Consider the following 19,349-nt stretch of genomic DNA (forward strand, 5'->3'; position numbering starts at 1 on the left):
GAGGGATTGGGTAGGCTGTCTGTACTTAAAGTGGATAAAGCACCAGGGCCAGATGAGATGCATCCAAGGATACTGAGGGAAGTGAGGGTGGAAATTGCGGAGACACTTCCTTAGACTGAGGGGTGGTGCCAGAGGACTGGAGAATTGCAAATGTTACACCCTTGTTCAAAAAAAGGATGTAAAGATAAGCCCAGCAACTACAGGCCAGTCAATTTAACCTTGGTGGTGGGGAAGCTTCTAGAAAAGATAATTCAGGACCAAATTAACAGTCACATGGGAAAATGCAAGTTAATTAAAGAAAGCCAGCATGGATTTGTGAAGGGAAAATCATATTTAACTAACTAGCTGGAGTTTTTTGAGGAGGCAACAGAGAGGGTTAATGAGGACAATGCTGTTGATGTGGTGTACATGGACTTTCAAAAGGCATTTGATACAGTGCCACACTGTGAGCAAAGTTGTAGCTCATGGAAGAAAATGGACAGTAGCAACATAGATACGAAATTGGCTGAGTGACAGGAAACAGAGAGAAGTAGTTAATAGATGTTCTTCGGGCTGGAGGAAGGTTTGTAGTGGAGATCCCCAGGGGTCAGTACTGGGACCCTTGCTCTTCCTGATATATATTAATGACCCACATCTTGGTGTACAGGGCACAATTTCAAAATTTGCAAATGACATGAAACTTGGAAAAATTGTGAACTCTGAGGAGGATAGTGTAGAACTTCAAAAGGACATAGACAAGTTGGTGGAATGGGTGGCAGATGGGGTTCAATGCGGAGAAATGTGAAGTGATTCATTTTGGTAGGAAGAACATGGAGACACAATATGGAATAAAGGGTATAATTCTAAAGGGGGTGCAGGAACAGAGGGACCAATACATTGAGGAACCAACTACAGAACAGGCCATCCTAGACTGGGTATTGTGTAATGAGAGAGGAATAATTGACAATCTAGTTGTGCGAGATCCCTTGGGGATGAGCGACCATAATATGATAGAATTCTTCATCAAGATAGAGAGCGATGTAGTTGATTCTGAGACAAGGGTCCTGAATCTTAGTAAAGGAAACTATGAAGGTATGAGGCGCGAGTTGGCTATGATGGATTGGGAAACGTTACTTAAAGGGATGATGGTGGACAATGCAAACATTTAAAGAGCGCATGGATGAACTGCAACAATTGCAATTTATCCCTGTCTGGTGCAAAAGTAAAACGGGAAAGGTAGCCAAACCATGGCTAACAAGGGAAATTAGAGATAGCATTAGATTCAAGGAAGAGGCATATAAATTCGCCAGAAAAAAACAACAGACCTGAGGATTGGGAGCAGTTTAGAATTCAGCAAAGGAGGACCAAGGGATTGATTAAGAAAGGGAAAATAGAGTACGAGAGCAAGCTTGCGGGGAACATAAAAACTGACTGTAAAAGTTTTTATACGTATGTGAAGAGAAAACGATTAGTGAAGACAAATGTAGGTCCCTTACAGTCAGAAACAGGGGAATTTATTATGGAAACAAAGAAATGGCTGACCAACTAAATGCATACTTTGGTTCTGTCTTCACAAAGGAGGACACAAATATCATACCAGAAATGTTGGGGAACACAGGGCTTAGTGAGAGAGAGGAACTGAAAGAAATCAGTATGAGTAGAGAAATGGTGTTGGGGAAATTGATGGGATTGAAGGCCGATAAATCCCCAGGGCCTGATGGTCTGCATCCCAGAGTACTTAAGGAAGAGGCCCTAGAAATAGTGGATGCATTGGTGGTCATCTTCCAAGATTCTATAGACTCTGGAACAGTTCCTACAGATTGGAGGGTAGCTAATGTAACCCCACTATTTAAAAAGGGAGGTAAAGAGAAAACAGGGAATTATAGACCAGTCAGCCTGACGTCGGTAGTGGGGAAAATTCTAGAGTCCATTATCAAAGATTTTATAGCAGAGCACTTGGGAGAACAGTGGTAGAATCGGACAGAGTCAGCGTGGATTTACGAAAGGGAAATCATGCTTGACAAATCTACTAGAATTCTTCGAGGATGTAACTAGTAGAGTTGATGAGGGGGAGCCAGTGGATGTGGTTTATTTGGACTTTCAAAAGGCTTTCGACAAAGTCCCACATAAGAGATTAGCGTGTAAAATTAAAGTGCATTGGATTGGGGGTAGTGTATTGCGATGGCTAGAAAATTGGTTGGCAGACAGGAAACAAAGAGTAGGGATAAATGGGTCTTTTTCCGAATGTCAGGCAGTGACTAGTGGGGTACCACAGGGATCGGTGCTAGGACCCCAGCTATTCACAATATATATGAATGATTTAGATGAGGGAACTAAATGTAATTTCTCCAAATTTGCAGATGACACAAAACTGGGTGGGAGGGTGAGTTGTGAGGAGGATGAAAAGAGGCTTCAAGGTGATTTGGACAAGTTGAGTGAGTGGGCAAATACATGGCAGATGCAGTATCATGTGGATAAATGTGAGGTTATCCACTTTGGTAGCAAAAACAGGAAGGCAGATTATTATCTGAACGGCTATAAACTGAGAGAGGGGAATATGCAACGAGACCTGGGTGTTCTCGTACACCAGTCGCTGAAGGTAAGCATGCAGGTGCAACAGGCGGTAAAAAAGGCAAATGTTATGTTGGGGGATTTCATAGAAACCTATAAAATTCTAACAGGACTTGACAGGGTAGATGCAGGAAGGATGTTCCCAATGGTGGGGGAGTCCAGAACCAGGGGGTCATAGTCTAAGGATACGGGGTAAACCTTTCAGGACTGGGATAAGGAGAAATGTCTTCACCCAGAGAGTGGTAAGCCTGTGGAATTCGCTACCACAGAAAGCAGTTGAGGCCAAAACATTGTATGTTTTCAAGAAAGAGTTAGATATAGCTCTTGGGTTTAAATGGAACAAAGGGTATGGGGGGGGGGGGGGGGAAAGCGGGAACAGGTTACTGAGTTGGATGATCAGCCATGATCATAATGAATGGCGGAGCAGGCTCGAAGGGCCAAATGGCCTACTCCTGCTCCTATTTTCTATGTTTCTGTGTTTCTAAACAGCATCCTAGGCTTCATTATTAGGGGCATAGAGTACAAAAGCAAGGAAGTTATGTTGAACTTATATAGAAGGCTAGTTTGGCCTCAACAGGAGTACTGTGTCTAGTTTTGGGTGTCACACTTTAGAAAAGATGTTAAGCTTCACAGAGAGTGCAGAAAAGATTCACGAGAATGGTTCCAGAGATGAGGAACTTCATTTACGAGGATCGATTAGAGAAGTTGGGACTGTTTTCCTTGGGGAAGAGAAGACTGAGAGGAGATTTGATGGAGGTGTTCAAAATCATGAGGTGTCAGGACAGAGTAGATAAGGAAAATCTATTCCCATTGGTGGAAGGATCGAGAACGAGAGGGCACAGAATTAAGGTAATTGGCAAAAGAAGCAATGGCAACATGAGGAAAAGCTTTTTCACTCAGCGAGCGGTTAGGATCTGGAATGCACTGCCTGAGAGTGTGGTGGAGGCAGATTCAATCCAGACCTTGGGAATTGGATTATCTGAAAAGGAAGAATATGCAGGGCTACAGGGAGAAGGTGGGAGAGAGACAGTAGGTACATTACTCTTTCAGACAGCCAGTGCAGACAAGACGGGCCGATGGCCTCTTTCTGTGCTGTAACAATTCTGCGAAATTCTGTGCAATTCAACTAAAACAACAAAAACAGATTATCTGGTCATTAACACATTTCTATTTGCAGGAGCTTGCTGTGTGCAAATTGGCTGCTGTGTTTCCTACATCACAACAGTGACTACACCTCTAAAGCACATCACGGCTGTAAAGCACTTTAAGATGTCTGATGCTTGTGAAAAGTGCCATATAAATACCAGTCTTTCTTTCCCTTTCCTGGCTTCAGGACACCCAAAACACATTACCACCAACGAATTACTTTTTGAATTCTAGTTGTAATGGAGGAAAGCTGGCAGCTAATTTGCATATGTGCCTTGCCTCTAATTAATCAATTACTGTATTCCAAATTACCCATAGTTTGTATTCTAAATTACTCAGCGATGATATCCCTAGATTCATGAACAAAGATGATCTGCATGACCTTTCTCATCTATAATAATTGATCAAAAACTTGACACTAATGACTGACTAAACTCGGGCCATATGGATTGTCACAGTCGACACAATTGTGGGGGATTGTTCGCCTAAATGTTGTTGCGTATCCTGAGTTGGGAGTCATGTTGTTCTACAGAGCAGAACTTGGTACGGCCCGGCTGATTGCTGACAGACAGGTCAAGAACCGAGGGAAGAAGGGATTATCTGAATGACCAACTTATCTAGGCTAGAGTTAGGAACATAGGACACAGGACAAGGCCAGTCAGCAACTTGCACCTGTTTCGTCATTCAATGAGATCACGGCTGATCTGTATCTTACTCTATTTTACCCTCCTGTACAAAATTTGATACCGAGACATCTAAGGCAATATTAGCACAGATGGCAATAAGCTTGGTCAAAGAGGGAGGTTTTAAGGGGCATCTTAAAGGAGGAAAGAGAGATTGGGAGGCAGAGAAGTTTCGGGAGGGAATTCCAGAGCTTAGGGTGTCCATTATTCCTCATCCTCCCCTTCTCTTCACCTTCCTTCAATTTGGATTGAAGCCTTGTGGCTATGCTACAAGACCAGTAATCTAGAGATCAGGAGTTCATAGAAAATTGGGAAATTGGATTAATTAATTCAATTTGGAGATTTATGGGTTGACACCATGGTAGGTACTAAGGCTAGAGGGATCTCCAGACTGGCTTTGATCACCTGAGAAGTGAGAGGAGCCAGAAAGGAATTTCTCCACTCTTTCCTTCCCCAAATTGGTCTGGATTGAAATTGGGGTTTCACCTCTCCCAGGAGATCACAGGTTCTTCGGGTGGCCTGGGGACAAGGCATCACAGTTATGTGGGACAGGCTGGATGGACCAGGCAGTCTTTACCTGTCCATCATTGTTTGTATGTTGGTAATTGTGGTAAAACTCCAACTATTTCCGGGAAAGAGGAAGCTGCCATTTTTACCTGGTCTGGCCTACACGTGACTTCAGTCTCTGACTACATGGTGACTTCTGATGCCGTCAAGACAATTAGGGAAGGGCAATAAATGCTGGCCTTTCCAGCATCACTCACATCCCGAGAACAAATAAATAAGAATTTAAGAAAAAAATGAGGATCCTTAAGAGGGTGCAAAGGAGATTTACCAGAATGGTTCCAGGGATGAGGGATTTTAGCTACAAGGTTAGGTTGGAAAAGCTGGGGTTGTTCTCCTTGGAGCAAAGGAGATTGAGGGGAGATTTGATAGAGGTGTACAAGATTATGACAGGTTTGGATAGGGTGAAAGAAAATCTGTTCCCAGTAGCTGATGGTACAAGGACTAGGGGACACAGTTTGAAGGTTTTGGGCAAGAAATGCAGGGGAATTTGAGGAAGAACTTTTTTACACAGCAAGTGGTAATGACCAGGAACTCACTGCCCATGTGGATGGTGGGTGGAGACAAGGAATGACTGATTGGATTGGCACATGAGGGAAATAAACTTGCAGGGCTATGGGTATAGAGCGGGGATATGGGACTGATTGGATTGCTCTGCAGAGAGCTGGCATGGACCCGATGGGCCGAAAGGCCTCCTCGTCTGCCATAACTCAAAAATTTAAAAAAGAAAACCAATATGATTATGTATAAATCCTCCCTGAAGCAGGACTCTGAGCCAGATGTGTGATTTATTGGCGAGTCATTAAGTGAATTTTAGATGCAACAATAACTTCCAAAAGGGAATTGGATAAATGCCTGAAGGGAGAATAACCGAATGGCCACCTTCAAATTCACATTTCGTACCCTTTGTGCTGAGGGATTTGATCGAGATCTGCCAGGGGTCTTCCAGAGTAGTTGGCAAAGCATGTGAACCAGACGGGATATTGTTCACCTGACAACCCTGTCACCTGGGATTTCTGCACACGCTCCATTTAGAACACCCAGTGCCTATCTCATGTGTCACAACACATAATGGACCGACAGAAAAGAAAGCCAGCTCTGTCGCGATCCCAGGCCCTGGGCACGGAGCCTGGGCTAAGCTCACTCAGCAGTCACTTCTTCCCTCGTCTCTTCCTCCGTCAGATGGTCTGATCCCTGAGGTGATTCAAGGTCACCTGGTCTCATTCTCAAACTCCAAAACTGAGGCTCCGACAGAAAACAAAGGCACAACTCACCAACAATTTGTCTTCTGCCTCTAATCAGATCGTGAGCCTCCAATGTCCAACGTCCCATCGGTGTCTGGCAGAGGAAACTGTTGGAAAACAGGGGCTTGATCAGTAAAACAGAACGTCACACACCTCACGTTGTACATCAGACACCTGAGATCTAAACTTGTCCTTTGATAGCTGGTGTTAACCGTGGCTCAGTGGGTAGCACTTTTACCTTTGAGTTAGAAGGTTGTTGGTTTGAGTCCTACTCTAGAATCTTTAGTGTAAAAGTCTTGGCTGACACTGCCAGTTAGGGTAGTTTTGGAAAAGGACAAAGATAGACCAGGAATAAAAAGCTCTCAGTTGGGGAAAAGCTATTGTACTAAACTGAGATGTGATTTAGTTAAAGTGAACTGGAAACATATACTTGAAGGTAGATCAGTGGGAGGTTTTCCAAGAAGACATAGAGAGGGTTCAGAGCAGCGATAGATACCAACATGCTGCACCACGGATATTTGACAAAATTATTGACTCAGCCATGTACTTGGGGGCAATTAATTTGTATATAAAGTGTGTAGCCATCAAAACACAGTCCAATTTAAAATGCATTTCTCGTTATTTAGTGAGATACCTGGCATTGTTTTTGCTTGCACAAGTAGTTAACGTCTGCCCGCATACTTGATGTAGCGATGTGGAGTATTCAGATAGATGTCCATTTGTCAGGAGTAATCGTGATCTCTTTCTCTCCCCTCTCTCCCTCACTTTCCCCCTCTCTATCTGTCTCTCTCCTCTCTCTGTGTCCACCTTCCTTCCCTCTATGTGTCCGTCTAAACTTTCTCTCCCCTCTCCCTCCCACCCCCCCCCACTCTGTGTCCATCCCTCTCCTCTCTCTCTCCCCTCTGTGCTCATCCCTCTCCCATCTCTATGTCCAGCTCTCTCCCCTCTCTGTGTCCGTCTAATCATTAATTAGGCCACAACGTGAGTACTGTGTGCAGTTCTGGTCCACTCATTACAGAAAGAATGTAATTGTACTAGAGAGGGTACAGAGGAGATTTACGAAGATATTGCCAGGACAGAAAAAATGCAGCAATGAGGAAAGATTGGATAGGCTGGGGTTGTTCTCCTTGGAACAGAAAAGGCTGAGGGGAGATTTGATTGAAATGTACAAAATTGTGAGGGGCCTGAATAGAGCGGAGGTGAAGGGCCTATTTACCTTAGCAGAGAGGTCAGTGACTAGGGGGCATAGATTTAAAGTGGTTGGTAGAAAGATTAGCGGGGAGATGAGGAAAAGGTTTTTTTCACCCAGAGGGTGGTGGGGGTCTGGAACTCACTGCCTGAAAGGGTAGTTGAGGCAGAGACCCTCAACACATTCAAAAGGAGTCTGGATATGAACCTCAAGTGCCGTAATCTGCAGGGCTACGGACCAAATGCCGGAAGGTGGAATTAGGCTGGGTGGCTCACTTTTTGGCCAACACAGACATGATGGGCCAAGTGGCCTCTTTCTGTGCTGTAGACTTTCTATGATTCACCTCCCTCCCCTCTCAATATCTCCCCTTCTGTGTCCCTCTCTCTCTCTCTCTCTCCTTCCTCTCTCTCTCTCTACCATCTCTGAGGCTATCTAGTCTACCTCACTCTCATTCTCTCTCCCTTCCTCTGCTCCCTGGGTTGGTTTAAAGGGCTGCCTTTGCATTGTGGGCTGTGTGTTCCCTCAGCTCCGTTCCATTCCTCTGGCCTGCTTCCTGCTCTCCCCTCGGCCTCTCTCTCCCTCCCCTACACAGCAGCCATTCCCACTCACTCTCTAAACCTCGTGAAAACAGCAGAGGCGGCCAATGCCAGTGTGCCTGTGCCGTGACCTGCCAATCAGTGCTCACCCTCCCTGGGCAGCCTGTTGTCAGTCACAGAGGATTGACAGGCCAGATGGAAAGCTTCGGCGGTCCAGATTCTGGCCACTAGGATATTTTAAAACACACGTTTAAAAAGCTTGGAGCAAGACAATTAAAATTACCAAGGACCTCAGAATTTTTACCATGGACACTGGCATCTGTGTATGGACATGTTGCCGACCTCTGGTTCAGAGCAAGTCTGTTCCCTTAAAGAGAAAGGGTGGGACTAACAAATCCAGAGTCCCCTGGATGTCAAGGGGTTTAAAGAAGAGGATAAAGGAAAAGAGGGATGCTTATGACAGAGCAGGAAAATGGTGTTGAGATAGAGGATCAATCATGATCTAGTTGAATGGCAGAGCAGGCTCGATGGGCTGAATGGCCTACTCCGTCTCCTATTTCCTATGATACTGAGGGCTCAATACTGCAGAAAACCTAGAAGAGTATCAAAATTGTAGCGGCGAAAATAAAAAGGTAATTAGGAAAGCAAAGAGAGGGCACTGAAAAAAAATTGGCAAGTAAGATCAAGGAAAACTTAAAGATTTTTTATAAATACATAAAGTGCAAGAGGATAAGAGGGCAAGAGGGCATAGCCTCAAGATTAGAGGGAGAAGATTTAGGACTGAATTAAGAAGGAACTTCTTCACCCAGAGGGTTGTTAATCTATGGAATTCCTTGCCCAGTGAAGTAGTTGACGCTTCTTCAGTAAACGTTTTTAAAGCTAAGGTAGATATCTTTTTGAACAATAAAGGAATTAAGGGATACGGTGAGAGCGCAATAAATGGATCTGAGTCCACGAAAAGATCAGCCATGATCTCATTGAATGGCGGAGCAGGCTCGAGGGGCCGGACGGCCTACTCCTGCTCCTAGTTCTTATGATCTTATGATCTATAACCAAAGAAAGAGTAAAGCCTATTAGGGACCGGTACGGTGGCGCAGTGGTTAGCACCGCAGCCTCACAGCTCCAGCGACCCGGGTTCAGTTCTGGGTACTGTCTGTGCAGAGTTTGCAAGTTCTCCCTGTGACTGCATGGGTTTCCACCAGGTGCTCTGGTTTCCTCCCACAGCCAAAGACTTGCAGGTCGATAGGTAAATTGACCATTGTAAATTGCCCCTAGTGTAGGATGGTGGGGATGTGGTAGGGAATATGGGATTAATGTAGGATTAGTATAAATGGGTGGTTGATGGTCAGCACAGACTCAGTGGGCTGAAGGGCCTGTTTCAGTGCTGTATCTCTCTATGATAAGGGTAACCTGTGTGGAGGCAGAGGTTGTGGGTGTGGTTTGCAATGAATACTTTGCATCTATTTTCACAAGAGAGGGATGATACAGACATTACAATCAGGGAGGAAGAGTGTGCAATATTAGATAAAATTAACATAGAGGAAGTATTAAAGGGTTTAACATATTGGAAAGTGGATAAATCCCTAGACCCAGATGAAATGTATCCTCGGCCGTTAAGGGAAGCAAGAGAAGAAACAGCAGAGGCTCTGACCATCATTTTCCAATCCTCCCTGGCTACAGTTGTAGTACCAGAGGATTGGAGGACAGCTAACGTTGTACCATTGTTTAAAAAGACAGAAAGGGATAGACCGAGTAATTACAGGCCAGTCAGCCTAACCTCGGCGATGGGAAAATTATCAGAAAAAATTCTGAGGGACAGGATAAATCTTAATTTAGAAAGACGCAGATTAATCAAAGACAGTCAACAGGGATGGTCATGTCTGACTAATATGATTGAATTTTTTGAGGAGGTAACAAGGAGGGTAAGGAGGAGGGTAAGGAGGAGGGTAAGGAGGCGGGTAAGGAGGCGGGTAAGAAGGAGGGTAGTGCATTTGCTGTAGTCTATATGGATTTTAGCAAGGTTGTTGATAAGGTCACACATGGCAGACTGGTGGAAAAAGTAAAAGCTCATGGGATCTAAGACAAAGTAGCAAGTTGAATCCAAAATTGGCTCAGAGGCAGGAAGCAGAGGGTAATGGTTGATGGGTGTTTTTGTGACTGGAAGGCTGTTTCCAATGGGGTTTCGCAGGGCTCAGTACTGGGTGCCTTGCTTTTTGAGGTATATATCAATGATTTAGACTTAAATGTAGGGGGTATGATTAAGGAGTTTGCAGATGATACAAAAATTGGCCATGTGGTTGATAATGAAGAAGGAAGCTGTAGATTGCAGGAAGATATCAATGGACTAGTCAGGTGGGCGGAACAGTGACAAATGGAGTCCAATCCGGAGAAGTGTGAGGTAATGCATTCGGGGAAGGCTAACAAGGCAAGGGAATACACAATAAATGGTAGAAGACTGAGAAGTGTAGAGGAACAGAGGGACCTTAGAGCGCATGTTCACAGATCCCTGAAGGTGGCTGGACAGTTAGATAAGGTGGTCAAGAAGGCATACGGGATACTTGCCTTTATTAGCTGAGGCATAGAATATAAGAGCAGGGAGGTTATGATGGAACTAGTTCGGTCACAGCTGGGGTACTGCATGCAGTTCTGATCACCGCAATATAGGAAAGATGTGATTGCACTAGAGAGGGTACAGAGGAGATTTATAAAGATGTTTTCATGGGATGTGGAGGTCACTGGCTATGCCAGCATTTATTGCCCATCCTTAAATACCCTTAAAATGTTGGTGGTGAGCTGCTTTCTTGAAACCGCTGCAGTCCATGTGGGGTCACAGTGCTGTTAGGAAGGGAGTTCCAGGATTTTGACCCAGCGACAGTGAAGGAACGACGATATGGTTCCAAGTCAGGATGGTGTGTGACTTGGAGGGGAACTTGCAGGTGGTGAGGTTCCCATGCATCTGCTGCCCTTGTCCTTCTAGGTGATAGAGGTTGTAGGTCTGGAAGGTGCTGTCAAATGAGCCTTGGTGAGTTGCTGCAGTGCATCTTGTAGATGGTACACACTGCTGCCACTGTGCGTCGGTGGTGGAGGGAGTGAATGTCGAAGGTGGTTGATGGGGTTGCCAATCAAGTGGGCTGCTTTGCCCTGGATGGTGTCAAAGCTCTTGAGTGTTGTTGGAGCTGCACCCATCCAGGCAAGTGGCGAGTATTCCATCACACTCCTGACTTGTGCCTTGTGGACAGGCTTTGGGGAGTCAGGAGGTGAGTTACTCGCCTCAGAATTCCCAGCCTCTGACCTGCTCTTATAGCCACAGCATTTATGTGGCTGGTCCAATTTGGTTTCTGGTCATTGGTAACTCCCAGGGTGTTGATAGTGGGGGATTCAAAGGATCATAGGAAATAGGAGCAGGAATAGGCCATTCGGCCCATCAAGCCTGCCTTTATTCTGAGACTGTGTCCCCTTGTTCTGGACTCACCAGCCAGAGGAAACGTCCTATCCACATCTACCCTGTCATGCCCTGTAAGAATTTTGTAAGTTTCAATGAGATCACCTCTCATTCTTCGAAACTGTAGATAATACAGGCCCAGTTTCTGCAATCTCTGCTCGTAAGACAATCCTGCCATCCCAAGGATTAGTCTGGTGAACCTCTGTTGCACTCCCTCGATGGCAAGTATATTCTTCCTTAGATGAGGAGACCAAAACTGTACACAATACTCCAGGTGTGGTCTCACCAAGGCTTTATACAATTGCAGCAATATATCTTTACTTTGGTACTCAAATCCCATTGTAATGAAGGCCAACATATCATTTGCCTTAATTGCTTGCTGCACCTGCATATTAGTTTTTCGTGACTCTTGAACAAGGACTCCCAGGTCCCACTGGACATCAACACTTCCCAACCTCTTATTTAAGAAATACTCTGACTTTTTGTTTTTTCTACCAAAATGGATAACTGCACACTAATTCACATTATATTCCATCTGCCACGTTATTGTCCATTCATTTAGCCTGTCCAAATCCCCTTGAAGCCTCCTTGCACCCACCTCACAACTTACATTTCCTCCTAGTTTTGTGTCATCTGCAAATTTGGAAATATTACAATTGGTCCCCATATCCAAATCATTTCTATAGATTGTGAACAGCAGTGGCCCCAGCACTGATCCTTGCGGTACCCCACTAGTAACAGCCTGCCATCCTGAGAATGACCCATTTATTCCTACTCTCTGCTTTCTGTCTGTTAACTAATTCTTAATCCATGCCAGTATATTACCCCCAATCCCATGTGCTCTAATTTTGTTTACTAACCTCCTGTGTGCGACCTTATCAAAAACTTTCTGAAAATCCAAATACACCACATCCACTGGTTCTCCTTTATCTTTGCTATAAGTAACATCTTCAAAAACCTCCCAACAGGTTTGTCAAACATGATTTCCCTTTTATAAATCCAGTGTCCAGTTATCTCATCCTTTATAATAGATTCTAACATTTTCCCTACTACTGACATGAAACTAACAGGTCTGTAGTTCTCCGTTTTCTCTCCCTCTCCCTTCTTAAATAGTGGGATTACATTTGCTACTTTCCAGTCTGCAGGAACCCTTCAGAATCTATAGAATTTTGAAAGATAACCACTAGCGATGGTCATGCCATTGAATGTCAAGGGGAGATGGTTAGATTCTCTCTTGTTGGAGATGGTCATTGCCTGGTACTAGTGTGGCACGAATGCAACTTGCCACTTATCAGCCCAAGCCTGGATATTGTCCAAGTCTTGCTGCATATGGACATGGGCTGCTTCAGTATCTGAGGAGTCACGAATGGTGCTGAACATTGTGCAATCATCAGCAAACATCCCCACTTCTGACCTTATGATGGAAGGAAGGTCATTGATGAAGCAGCTGAAGACGGTTGGACCTAGGACATTACCCTGAGGAACCCCTGTAGTGATGTCCTGGGACTGAGATGATTGACCTCCAACAACCACAACCATCTTCCTTTGTGCTAGGCATGACTCCAACCAATGGAGAGTTTCCCCCCCTGATTCCCATTAACTCTAGTTTTGCTAGGGCTCCTCAGTCAAATGCTGCCTTGATGTCAAGGACAGCCATTCTCACTCTCACCTCTGGAGTTCAGCCCTTGCCCTTGTTTGGACCAAGGCTGTAATGAGTTGAGTGGCCCTGGCGGAACCCAAACTGGCATCAGTGAGCAGATTATTGCTGTGCAAGTGCAGCTTGATAACACTGTCGACGACGCCGTCCATCACTTTACTGATGATTGGGAGTAGACTGATAGGGCGGTAATTGGCCAGGTTGGATTTGTCCTGCTTTTTGTGCACAGGACATGTCAGGGCAATTTTCCACATTGCCGGGTAGATGCCAGTGTTGTAGCTGTACTGGAACAGTTTGGCTAGGGGTTGCAGCATGTTCTGGAGCACAGGTCTTCACAGTATTCAGTGCCTTCAATTGTTTCTTCATATCATGTGGAGTGAATCAGATCGGCTGAAGTCTGGCATCTGAGATGCTGGGGACCTCAGGAGGAGGCCGAGATGGATCATCCACTTGGCACTTCTGGCTGAAGATTGTTGCAAATGCTTCAGCCTTATCTTTCGCACTGATGTGCTGGGCTCCCCCATCATTGAGGATGGGGATATTTGTGGAGCCACCTCCTCCTGTCAGCAATTGTTCACCACCATTCATGGCTGGATGTGGCAGGACTGCAGAGCTTAGATCTGATCCGTTGGTCATGGGATAGCTTAACCCTATCTATGGGAGCTTGCTGTGCGCAAATTGGCTGCTGTGTTTCCTACAAAAGTGACTGCACTTCAATAAAAAAGTACTTTATCGCTGTAAAGTACTTTGGGCCATCCTGAGGTCGTGAAAGGTGCTATAGAAATGCAAGTTTTCTTTCTTTATTTTGTTCTTTGCTGCCCTCTCCCCTTCCCCTATCTTTGTACTCGTTTTAAAACCTGTTACATCCCTAACCTTTGCCAGTTCTGATGAAGGGTCAATGCCTTAAACCAGAAACAAGGGATATGGGGATAGGGCAGGAAACTGGAGTTGAGGTTAAAGCCTGGCTCGGGTATAAAATTAAAACCCGACCTGACCACAGCCAACCCGAACCCAACCCTAGCCCAAGCCCTTTAATTTTTTTTTCACGCCCGACCCGACCCGAATCTCCTTTATCTGTTGCGACAGCAGGCTATTCCTGCAGCTGGAATTGTGGGGTATCATGGATGGGCCTGATCCCGTGACTTCCCGGAAGCAGCGCTATCCAGCCCGACCCGACCCGACTCCGAATGCTGGACTCGGAATTTCAACCCGACCCAACCCAACCCGAACCCGGCACATGTAGTCGGGTCCTGTCGGGTGCGGGTCAGGTAGCCAGGCTTTAGTTAAGGTAGATCAGTCATGATCTTATTGAATGGCAGAGCAGGCCCAAGGAGCCGAATGGCCTACTCCTATGTTAACTCGTTAACTCTACCCCTCTGTCCCTCCATAGATGCTGCCGGACTTGCCGAGTATTTCCAGCATTTTCTGTTTTTATTTCAGATTTCCAGCATTCGGCAGCCTGTTGCTTTGGTCTGAGTGCGCTCTGCAATCTATCAACTATGATTAAAATGACCAGGAGAGTTTTATTCCAATAAATCACTCACTGAACTCGGCCCATTCCTGTGAAGGAGCTTCAATTATGATTGTGGGAATTGTGGTAATTCTCCCAGCAGGGACCAGTCCCTCTCCAACACACACTACATGATGGGAAATGCTACCAAGCAACCTTGTTACTGCCGCTATTTATTTTATATGCTTGCTACAGTTGTACAGGGATTTGGTGAGACTGTACCTAGAGTACTGTGTACGGTTTTGGTCTCCGTACTTAAGGAGGGATATATTTGCATTGGAAGCAGTTCAGAGAATGTTCACTCGGCTTATTCCTGGGATGAAGGGGTTGTCTTATGAGGAAAGGTTCAACAGGTTGGGCCCATACTCATCGGAGTTTAGAAGGATGAGAGGTGATCTTATTGAAACATAGAAGATTCTGAGGGGGCTTGACAGGGGTAGATGCTGAGAGGATGTTTCCCCTCGTGGGGGAATCTAGAACTAGGGAGCACAGTTTCAGAATGAGGGGTCTCCCATCTAAGACGGAGATGAGGAGGAATTTGTTCTCTCAGAGGGTCGTTAATCTTTGGAATTCTCTTCCCCAGAGAGCAGTGGAGGCTGGGTCATTGAATATATTCAAGGCTGAGTTAGACAGATTTTTGATCTGCAAGGGAGTCAAGGGTTATGGGGGGAGGAGGGGGGGGGTGGGGGGAGGAAAGGCAGGAAAGTGGAGTTAAGGCCACAATCAGATCAGCCATGATTTTATTGAATGGTGGAGCAGGCTTGAGGGGCTGAATGGCCTACTCCTGCTCCTATTTCTTATGTTCTTATGTTCTATATTTACATGCTCAGTGAGGTGAGGGATGATGGTGCCTGGAAATAGATACAGCCTCATAGCTCTTCCAGGTCAGAGACAGCAGCAGCAGACTCAGTGTAAAGCTCGTACTATACTCTCCAGAATCGGCCTGGAGTCTCCCAGAATTAAAGATTAATCTCCAGGACAGCTGAAAGCAAAACCCAGTGGACAATTATAGGGGCCTTAAAAAAAAAACCAGCACAGCTTTTTCATCTTCTTTGAGAACTTCCATTAATTAGTTGTAAAAATGTCGACGATCGGAAGATTGTCTGTTTAATGGATAGTCAAGAAACATCCGATTGCCTTGCAAAGAGTCTCAGCACTTTACACACGGTGTGGAAGGTGAGTGATGTGGGAATGGGAATGTTGCTTTCTCGTTTCCCACACTGGCCTCTCCCAGTCTTGTTCACCTGTTAGTGCGCTCACTGGCTCCCGGTTCGGCCACGCCTCAATTTAAAAATTCTCATCCCCCTCCCTATCTCGTAATATCCTCCATGGCCTCCCCCCCCCTCCCTATCTCGTAATATCCTCCATGGCCTCCCCCCCCTCCCTATCTTGTAATATCCTCCAGCCCTTACAACCCTCCGAGATCTCTACGCTCCTCCAATTCTGGCCTCTCACACATCCTCAATTTTAATTACCCCACCAATGGCGGCCGTGCCTTCAATTGCTTAGCCCTTAAGCTCTGGAATTCTCCCCCCCCCTAAACCTCTCCTCCTCTCCACCTCTATCTCCTCCTTTAAGACCTCTTTGACCACCCTTTTGTTCATCTGACCTACTATTGCATGTGGCTCGAGGCCAAATTTTCTTTGCTAATGTTCCCCTGAAGCACCTTGGGACATTTTACCTCACTAAAGGCGCCATATAAAAGCAAGTTGTTGTTGCTACTGCACAGCCAGTGTGAGAATGACGCTGCTATTCAGAGCCAGGGAAGTGCTTACATTAATTCTGCCGGCTGATATGTTGCAGGCTGAAGATTTTCAGATCGCGTGACACAAAGAGCCTTGTACCAAATGTTAAATAGCGGATTAAATGAAAGCAGACAATGCCGGAGTCTGTAAAACACCCAGAGACACTCCTGTTATCACAGTCGCTGTATATGTCACTTGAGGGCTTCAATTACTGCACCAATGGGTCTACTGAACAGTGAGCGAGTTACATTAACATTACTAAGAGACCTTAAAGGGTCCACAGTCACTGCAGATGTAAATCTGTTTGTACCTTGTCTGTGGCACCACGTGATACGAACGTACAGACACTTGGATAAATGAATAATCCTTTGTAAAGCTGGTGTGCAATATCATCTGAACATGATAAATACTCACAGCACGAGTTACAATAGATCCCTGTACAGAAGCATTTGCAGGAAACTGACTCCCCTCTGTTGCACTCATCCCCTTGCCCATTAACAAAACCTTGCAATTATATCACAAGCTCAGGATGTTCTAAAGCACTTCACATCCAATGATGTACTTCGGAACTGTTCCAATGTGCACAGGAAGCTCCAGCAAACAGAACAGTGATAATGGCCAGATATTGATGGAGGGACACCAGGGAATCCACCCTCCCCCCCACAACCCCCACCCCCCCCTACCCCACCCACCCCCCTTCTTCAAAACAGTGGCCGTGGGATCTTATATGTTCACCTGAGAGGGCAGATGGGGCCTTGGTTTAACAGCTCATCTGACAATGCAGCTCTAAGCGGGAGAATGGCTCCAGGTGAATTGCTCATCCGGAGAGCTGGTGCAGACACGATGGGCCGAATGGCCTCCTTCTGCGCTGTAACAATTCTGTGATTCAGCGAGTGCCAGCCCAGACTTTGTGCTCAACTCTCTGGAGTGGGACGTGAACCCACAGCCCTGCAACTCGGAGGCGAGAGTGCGACCCACTGAGTTTGGTGAGGCAGCCTAATAATGAACAAAGAGATGTTAATCGGAAAGGTGACATCCTGCTTACTGAGTCTATGCAATCTGTTCCATCTCAAATTCTACCCAACTAAATGAATCTTCCAAGGGACGATCCCAGGATAACGCTACACTGACGACGGAACCTTGTGCTTTACATTATTCATCCTCAGCCAGCTGTCTAACTTGGCCTGATACTGTCAGGTCCTGGCAGCTGAGAAACCATCAATCCCTTTACCTCTAGCATTATCCTCTCATCCTTCAATCCTCTTCCAAGCCAGGTATTTATCTAGCTCTTTCTTTGTAAATTGTAGTCGCTTTTAAAACCCAGTTTTAACCCTGCCCGCCCAGCAGACACTGGGTGAGCGACAGAGTTACCAACCCTCCAGGATTGCCCTGGGATTTCTGGGAATTCAAGATTCATCTCCTGGAACACGGACAAGAAACACCGGAGGAAATTCACGGTGGGCATTAACAAAGTTAATGTAGTTAGTTTCCAATGTATCGGTTAAACGAGGCCTCGTCTGCCCTCTTGGGGAATGTAAAAGATCCCACAGCCTCTATTTTGAAGAAGTGCAGCGGAGTTCTCCCCGGTGTCCCGAACAATATTTATCCCTCGATCAATATCACCAAAACAATGATATTGCCTGGTCATTATCGCATTGATGTTTGTGGGATCTTGCTTTGCGCAGATTGGCTGCTGCATTTCCTACATTACAACAATGAATCACAGAATCGTTACAGTGCAGAAGGAGGCCATTCGGTCCATCGTGTCTGCACCGGCTCTCTGAAAGAGCAATTCACTCAGTTCCATTCCCCTGCCTTCTCCCCATAACCCTGCACATTCTTCCTTTTCATGTAACTGTCTAATTCCCTTTTGAATGCTTCATTTGAACCTGCCTCCACCACGTTCTCAGGCAGTGCATTCCAGACCTTAACCACTCACTGTGTGAAAAAGTTTTTCCTCCTGTCACTTTTGCTTCTCTTACCAAATACTTTAAATCTGTGATTTCTCGTTCTCGATCCTTTCACAAGTGGGAACAGTTTCTCTCTATCTACTCTGTCCAGACCCCTCATGATTTTGAAATCCTCTATCAAATCACCTCTCAGCCTTCTCTTCTCCAAGGAAAACAGTCCCAATTTCCCCAATCTATCTTCATAACTGAAGTTCCTCATCCCTGGAACCATTCTCGTGAATCTTTTTTGTACTCTCTCCGATGCCCTCACGTCTTTCCTCAAGTGTGGCGCCCAGAATTGGACGCAATACTCCAGCTGAGGCTGAACTAGTGTCTTATACAAGTTCAACATAACTTCCTTGCTCTTGTACTCTATACCCCTATTAATAAACCCAGAATACTGTCTGCTTTATTAACGACTCTATTGACTAGACTTCTCCATTGGCTGTGAAGCACTTTGGCACATCCTGAGCTCATGAACTATGCTACATAAATGCAACTCTGTCTTTTATTTTTCCCGGATTGTTCTGGAGTCTCCACGAATTAAAGGGGAATCTCCAGGCCACTGCTCCAAGGAAAAAAAACACGGGAGAAAAAAAATTGTGGGGGCGTTGTTAAAAATTTAATTTTTCCTGAAGTCTTTTGTCTACAAAATTATTGCAGCTGGGAGGAGAGGAAAAAAAAAAGGCTGTTCAACCAAGTGAGGCAGTTGACATTCACGTGGTGAAGCTTCCAGGAATACACCCAATCAGAGTTGGCGACACTGTTTTTAGGAGTCCCTCCTCACGACAGTAACAGTCTCTGGATTCCACCCACTGAGTCATACTGCTAGGGAGCCATTCCCACAGACCTATGCTGACACCATCAGGAACACTTCAAGCCCCCGCATCCCCACCTCCAGTTAAAATGTGGGCTCACGTGTCCTGGAATCACAGCTGTCTCCGAGCTCTTTCCATTAATGTCCTAGAGATGGTGAGCAACAACAACTCGCCTTTATATAGCCCTTTAACAAAGTCAAACATCCCAAGGTGATTCACAGAAACAATTATTGAACAAAATTTGACATTGAGCCATGTGAAGAGATAGATGACTGAAAGCTTGGTCAAAGAGGCAGGTTTTAAGAAGCATCTTAAA

At 45.5% G+C, this 19,349-nt stretch overlaps 1 protein-coding gene across 3 annotated transcripts in view; it reads right to left on the reverse strand.

Annotated features, from left to right (window-relative positions):
- tmem198ab (transmembrane protein 198ab) overlaps window positions 1-19,349 on the reverse strand; it is a 152,065-nt gene that overhangs the window by 64,905 nt on the left and 67,811 nt on the right. For all 3 annotated transcript variants that reach the window (XM_068034790.1, XM_068034792.1, XM_068034791.1), the window contains one exon: window positions 6,218-6,294. In XM_068034790.1, the coding sequence (XP_067890891.1) occupies window positions 6,218-6,294 (77 nt within the window). The remainder of the gene's footprint in view (window positions 1-6,217; window positions 6,295-19,349) is intronic.

The sequence above is a fragment of the Heterodontus francisci genome, chromosome 7 (assembly GCF_036365525.1).
Source record: "Heterodontus francisci isolate sHetFra1 chromosome 7, sHetFra1.hap1, whole genome shotgun sequence".
Lineage (NCBI taxonomy): Eukaryota > Metazoa > Chordata > Chondrichthyes > Heterodontiformes > Heterodontidae > Heterodontus > Heterodontus francisci.